We start from the raw sequence: 7,148 nt of genomic DNA on the forward strand, positions 1-7,148 counted from the left end.
TTAGGACGATTCCAAGGACCCGGCGAGGGAGGGGGGGCCCGAATGTGATTTCTACTGAGGGAGCCCAAGTATGCTGTTCAGGGGGCCCAGAATCCATAGCAGCGCCCCGAGACAAAAGTATTGGGACATACCTCTTCATTATTGAATTCAGGTGTTTAAATCATACCAGTTAGATCAATCTGCATTTATAAACATTTGTGAAAAAATGGGTCATTCTGAAGAGCTCAGTAAATTGTAAATGTTTACTGAGTAAATGTGAGTAAATGTAAATGTGATACTGTAATATTGTGAGAGGATTCCAGCTTTGCAATAAGTCAATTTGTGAAATTTCATCCCTGCTTTAGATATTCCACTGGTAGTGGAATTATTGGAAAGTGGAAGTGTTTAGAAACAGCAGCAACTCAGTCATGAAGTGGAAGACCAAGTAAAGTCACAGAGCGGGGTCACCGAGTGCTAAGGAGGATGGTGCATAAAAGTGGCCAACACTCTGCTAATTCCATAGCTGAAGAACTCCAACCTACCATTGGCATTAATATCAGCAAAAAACTATGCAGCGGGAGTTTCATGGCCAAGCAGCTGCATTCAAGGCTCACATCAAGTGCAATGCCAAGCGCAGGTTGGAGTGGTGTAAAGCACGCTGCCACTGGACTCTGGAGCAGTGGAAACACATTCTGTGGAGTGACAAATCGCACATCTTTCTTTTTTTGGCAGTCTGATGGGTTTGGATTTAGCGGATACATGAGAACTAGGGCTGCAAAACGATTCATTGCGATTAATCGCATTCAAAATAAAAGTTTATGTTTTCATACTATATGTGTACTGTGTATATTTATTATGTATATATAAATACACACACATACATGTATATATTAAGGAAAAACCTGTTAGATTTATATACAAAATATTTATATTTATATATAATATAAATTATATACAAATATATATATATACATACAAACATTTTTTAAATATATACATGTGTGTCTTTATATATACATAATAAAAATACACAGTACACACACATATAATATGTCAACATTAACTTTTATTTTGAATGCGATTAATTGCGATTAATCATTTTGCAGCCCTAACATCACCTGCCTGACTGCATTGTCCCAACTGTAAAATTTGGTGGACGAGGAATACAGTTATGGGGCTGTTTTTCAGGGTTTGGTCTGAGCCCCTTACTTCCAGTGAAGGGAAATCTTAACGCTTCAGCATACCAGGACTTTATGGACAATTCTATGATCTGTGATCACATTATAAGATCTATACCTCTACCCCATCAAACACCTTTGGGATGAGCTAGAACAGAGATTGCGAGCCAGGCCTTCTCGTCCAACATTATTGTCTGACATCACAAATGCTCAACTGAACGAATGGGCAAAAATTCACGCATAAACACTCAATAAAACTATTTAATTTATTATAGCAGCAAAGCGGGGAACAACTCCATATTAATGTCTATGTATTTAGATTGCAATGTCACTGGATAAGTCCCTGTTGGCGTAATGGTCAGGTGTCCCGACACTTAGTCCATATAGTGTATGTTAGTGAAATATGACAGAGTGTTTATTAAGATTCACCCTATTACATTAAACATAAACAGACATATCAGCGAACTGGCTAATGAAAGCCAATCAATTAATCAATCAAAAAAAAAAAAGCTAAACTAAAATTATAATATATTTCTGTCTATCACCAGTAAATTTAGAGAGAATGTAAAGTTGGCATGCTTTATTATTTATACAAAACCGTCGAGGACACTAATTATTTTTACCTTGATGTTCTAGTTTTTCATTTGAAGCCATATATTTACTGTTGTCACTTCCAGCTTAACAAAGCATATCATCTTACAGCCAAAGTAGATGCACACAGAATAATTTGTCTAGTTCAAGGGGCCTTAACAAGCGTGTTCTCTCACCAGGGGTCAAAATTGGTCTGACGTTTGGGGTGGTTTGTCATGGCTGTGCTTTCCGCCGCCACCGCTGGCACTCGACTCTGTCCGGCACTCTCATGGAACGAGTTGTCAGGTCGAGGAGAGGGGACTGCACAAAAGGACAGAACAAAAAAAAACAGTTAGACTATCAAAGCTTAAGTCAAACATTATTACATAAATACATACTGTATTTACATACACTAGCGTTTAAAAGTTTGGGGCCTTTTTGGGGATTCTTTTTTTAATATAATACTTTTATTCAGGAAAGACACATTAATCATATCAAAAGTGGCAGTAAAGACATTTATAATGTTACAAGTGGTTTCTATTTCAAATAAATGCTTTTGCCATCACAGGAATAAATTCGATTTTAAAATGTATTAAAACAGAAATAATTTGAAATAATATTTCACAATATGTCTAGTACATTTTCTGGGTACCTCTGTAAAAGCTTCCCACTCTGCGAGGCATCGAGTCACTGTAGAGCATTCTGTTTTCCTTGGATGAGGTTCCATCCTCCATATGAGTGTCATGGTACATCCCAGCCTGAGTTACAAGAGGATGGTCACACTACAGGATAGCATATAAAACAGCAGTTCCTACAACTTACTGCACAAACTGTCTTACTATAACGGAATATTTGCTTGGGGAGAAAGGAATGATTAAGGAAGAGAAGAATCAGTGAGAAAGAGAGGTTAAACTGACAGTTCATCCAAAAATGAAATTTCTGTCATCACTTATTCACCCTCATATCATTCCAAACCTGTGAGACTTTCTTTCTCCAATAGAACACTAAAGAAAAGACTTTTGACTATGGATTTTTTGGTTTGTTCGGCTATTGTGGGTCATGGAACATAAGCCACATATGCCAAGTCGTATCCCTTTTTTGTTTTGTCTCCATTTTGAAGTTCGAAAGCTTCAGACCCTACATTTTAATTGCATGTAAAAATAACATTTTTAGAATTTAATTCACTTAAAAAAGAAAGCTGAATTTAGAACAACATGATGGTGTGCAAGTAATAACAATTTTCATTTTTGGGTGAACTGTCTTTTTAACTAAGAACCTAGATATTTAATGCTAAAGACATGAGCTAGCAGTTAATGTGATGACATGAACATTTACAAAACATCCATATCGATGAAAGCTAAAAGTGAATCGCTTTTATGATCAATGCATTAAAAAAAACAAAGATAAGACGATGCATGGAAAACAGTAGCAACTAGTGAGTGTGTAAGTGGACGCGCGCGTTCTGTTCTGAGGGTCCTGTTGAGACCTCGGACCTCGTTTTTTGGGCATTGTGAGTGGAAGGAAGCTGTGTTGTCCCTCGTAGAATCTTTAATCGGGGGTCGAGAATGAGGCTTCTCTTTGGGAGACTGGTCATTCTGCAGACATAAACACACAGCAAAATAAGCAGACACTGGGAGACACTGGGGGTGTGCATGTAATAATCAGAGAGAACAAAACAAAATGCATGAATGCAAGATGCAGCAGAGCCATATCATAAATTAGATCACATACACGCATGCAAACATCACAAATCGAATCTCCTGAAATTATTACGGTGAACAAGCATCATTTGTAATATTCCTGTTTGCAAACAGTAGAGAAAACTTGTAATATTCAGACAAAGACGAACAGATGAATAAGAGGGCATCCTTGCTTGGATAGAAATATTCAAATGCTGATCAGGGGAACCAACGGAGATGAGCGAGATCAGCGCCTACTGTAATATGCTACAGGACACGGAGATAAAACGAGAGCAGGTCACTGACCCTGCTCAGATCTTGCGGGAGTTCTTCTCGAGAGGAACTGGTGTTGTGGCGTGGGAGTGTGCGATGCTGGAGCTGCGGCGAGAGGAGTTGTAGGCTACTGGCACGTGTTGGCACTCCCTGCCCGACCACCAAATTTGCCTCCTGGCCGTGCGGCCGGTGTCGCTCTCTCCGCACGTACATGGAGTGGCGATGAGGTCGCTGCTGCGAGGAAAATGGGCTGGTGTAGCCAAGACCGTAAGGATAGGATTCATGGGGGGAGGGCAGGTTGTGAGCGTGGCCGCCCCCTGCTGCCGCAGCCCTGCTTGGGTCCAGTGTGTCTGTAGCCTTCGGTTCATCCGGTGTCTTTTTCCGACCCGAAGAACGTCGTGAATCCAGAGTGCCCCCTTCTAGACGCGCGTTCCCTCGACTGCTGGGGCTGTGACCCTGCCGCTCCGTCCCAGCGTGCCGTTCGCCTCTGGGGCTCCCGGGAGCCGCGTTTAGATCCAGACAGCTGGACGGGAAGTAGCGGGAGCCCGAGCCTGATCCCACCATGGGATCGTCTAGGTGGAGTCGTGTCTCGGCCAGATTGCTCACAGACTTGGCATCGTTCAGCGCTCCGTGGCTCTTGGACAGGCTGAGGAAGGACGAGGAGCTTTTGGAGGAGGATGTGGAAGGCATGGATCCGTGCGAGGACTCCATGTAGTTATGGCGACTGTGTTTGTCCCCAGACTGCAGCGTGCTGGTCTTCCCTTCCAGGAAGGACGAGTGGCGGCCTTGTTTGGACGACTTGAGGTACTTGCCGGTAGAGGTGTCTCCTCCCACAGTGGCACCTCCAGCTTTAGGCCCCAGATTGAAATCAAACTCGGTCTTTCCCTTTGCGTCTTTGGGGCTGAGGAGGTGGGGAAGGTTGTTGTTGGCCAGGTCTTTGCTGCTAGAGGCCGAGCGGCTCAAGGTCTGGGCCTGGTAGCTCTTGGGGTGTAGCGTGGGACTAAGGGTGGATGAGGTCGGCATGTTGCTGCCGTTCAGGAAGCTGTCGGTGCTCCGGTGGAGGTCCTCATGGCGTGGTAGAGAAGAGCAGTCCTTGCTGTTAGCATGCCGGTGACCTGAACTCTTACTGCCGTGGCTCCTGCAGGGATAAACACAAAATGGTTATATTCTGGACATTTTTTGAACCAACTTCAAGAGGTGCAACCTGGGGTGATTTTAAAACAGCCATGAAAGAGCTCCCTTCAATGTATGCTGGACACCTGTTTGGTACTATTCATTTAAATAACACTGTAAATTTTCTTTTGTACAGAAATTCATGTAAATTCATTGTCTTCCAATATTTCTTGCCAATTTTCAGTTAAAAATGTAAATTCTGATCATTTTGGTTCCTATCTTTTCCTGGTTCACTGTTAACTAAAACTATTCTTTAAAACAAATCATTTGAATAAGGCTGAAAAAAAAACATGTAAAGATTTGAAGAAAAAAATTATACTTAAACAAAAATTAGACATGTTTCTCTAACTCCAACTAACCAGACTAAGATAAGTTTAAAAATGAATACTGAAATTAATGAATGGGATAGTTCACCCAAAAATGGAAATTCTGTCACGGTAGTCTTTGTACTCTTCGTGAACGTGCATCGAAGACTGACATGGAAGAGAAGAAATTGTTGATTAAAGTCGTTATTTGTTGTTTTCTTTGCACACAAAAAGTAATCTCATAGCTTCATAAAATTAAGGATGAACCACTGATGTTACATGACCTATTTTAACAATGTCCTTACTACCTCTCAGGGCCTTGAACGTGGTAGTTGCATTGCTGTCTATGGAGGGTTAGACGGCTCTCGGATTTCATCGAAAATATCTTAATTTGTGTTCTGAAGGTGAACGAAGGTCTTGCAGGTTTGGAGTTTGGAGAATTTTCATTTTTGGGTAAGCTATTAATTTAAACTTACTAAAAATAAAAATGAATTTAAAGGGTTAGTTCATCTCAAAATGAAAATTAGGCTGCGTTTCACTCACCCCCGAAGCATCCTAGGTGTATATGACTTTCTTCTTTCAGACGAATCCAGTCGGAGTTATATTAAAAATTGTCTTTGATCTTTCAAGCTCTATCGTTGTACTCAGCGGGTGTTGCATTCCTTCGGTTCAAAAGACGTGAAATAAAAAGCACCCTTCCACAAAAAAAGTGTCCTTCTGAGCGGCGCATGCGCAGCGCTGACCTCATATGTCATCCCCCCGGAGCTGCTTCCGTTTACAACAGTGAGCGCAAGCTACATTAAAGTGATTATTACGTTTTGAATATGGATATTTTTCTTACAAAAATGCATCGATTAGCTACAGGAGGCCTTTGTTCACCCCCCGGAGCCGTGTGAGACACTTTTTTTGTGGAAGGGTGCTTTTTATTTCACGTCTTTTGAACCGAAGGAATGCAACACCCGCTGAGTACAACGATAGAGCTTGAAAGATCAAAGACAATTTTTAATATAACTCCGACTGGATTCGTCTGAAAGAAGAAAGTCATATACACCTAGGATGCTTCGGGGGTGAGTGAAACGCAGCCTAATTTTCATTCTGAGGTGAACTAACCCTTTAAGAAATATTTAAGAAATATATAGAAATATTACAAAAAAATAAGAAAAAAATGCATGACATTTCAATTGAAGCAATTTCTAAAATTTAAACTACAATTTAAATGAAAACTAAACATATAAAAACATAGCTATTATAAAATATGAATAAATACTGTAGTAGTAAATTAATAATACTAAAATAACACAATGTTATTCTAATGTTATTAAGTGTTTTTTTCTGTAATGTTTCAAAGTCATGTTTACTTTAAAACAACCTTGAGCTTGGAAAACTAATTTTAACTAATTAAAACTAATGTAATTTTAAACAAACCTTGAGCTTGAAAAGTTTTTAAGAACACAAGAAACAAATTAAGTGAATACTTTTGACTGTGTACACATAAACCTTTACATTTTACAAAAAGCCAGGTGTTCTATTTATGAGTCACACTGAAAGGTGAAGTGTAATTTTGTTATAATGTTATAACATACTTTCTCACATTTCAGTGGCAGCATAGGTTATTCAGGACAGGATGACTTCCTGAAAAAGACTTTGTGTGGCACTTTTAAAGGGGTCATATGATGCGATTTAAATTTTTCATTTCTCTTTGGAGTGTTACAAGCTCTTGGTGCATAAAGAAGATCTGTAAAGTTGCAAACACTAAAGTCTCAAAACCAAAGAGATATTCTTTATAAAAGTTAAGAGTTAACCACGCCTACCTAAAACGGCTCGTTCTAACACGCCCCCACATGTCTACTTCACGATCTGGGAAGATTTGCATAACGCCGCCCAACTGTTCATGCAAAGAAAGGCGGCGTAACTTTTATTCTCGCTGTAGTATTGTTGACGCTGCAGCCATGTCGTGAAGACGCTGTGTGCTTCGTTGTGAAAGCGAAACT

The 7,148-nt window shown here is 40.2% G+C and overlaps 1 protein-coding gene across 3 annotated transcripts in view; it reads right to left on the reverse strand.

Annotated features, from left to right (window-relative positions):
* cdkl5 (cyclin dependent kinase like 5) overlaps positions 1-7,148 on the reverse strand; it is a 35,890-nt gene that overhangs the window by 5,797 nt on the left and 22,945 nt on the right. For all 3 annotated transcript variants that reach the window (XM_016489830.1, XM_016489827.1, XM_016489828.1), the window contains exons 12-15: positions 3,713-4,817; positions 3,221-3,322; positions 2,380-2,485; positions 1,925-2,048 (exon numbers count right to left, since the gene is read on the reverse strand). In XM_016489830.1, the coding sequence (XP_016345316.1) occupies positions 1,925-2,048; positions 2,380-2,485; positions 3,221-3,322; positions 3,713-4,817 (1,437 nt within the window). The remainder of the gene's footprint in view (positions 1-1,924; positions 2,049-2,379; positions 2,486-3,220; positions 3,323-3,712; positions 4,818-7,148) is intronic.

This window comes from Sinocyclocheilus anshuiensis, unplaced genomic scaffold, assembly GCF_001515605.1.
Source record: "Sinocyclocheilus anshuiensis isolate Anshui unplaced genomic scaffold, SAMN03320099.WGS_v1.1 scaffold1154, whole genome shotgun sequence".
Taxonomy (NCBI): Eukaryota; Metazoa; Chordata; class Actinopteri; order Cypriniformes; family Cyprinidae; genus Sinocyclocheilus; species Sinocyclocheilus anshuiensis.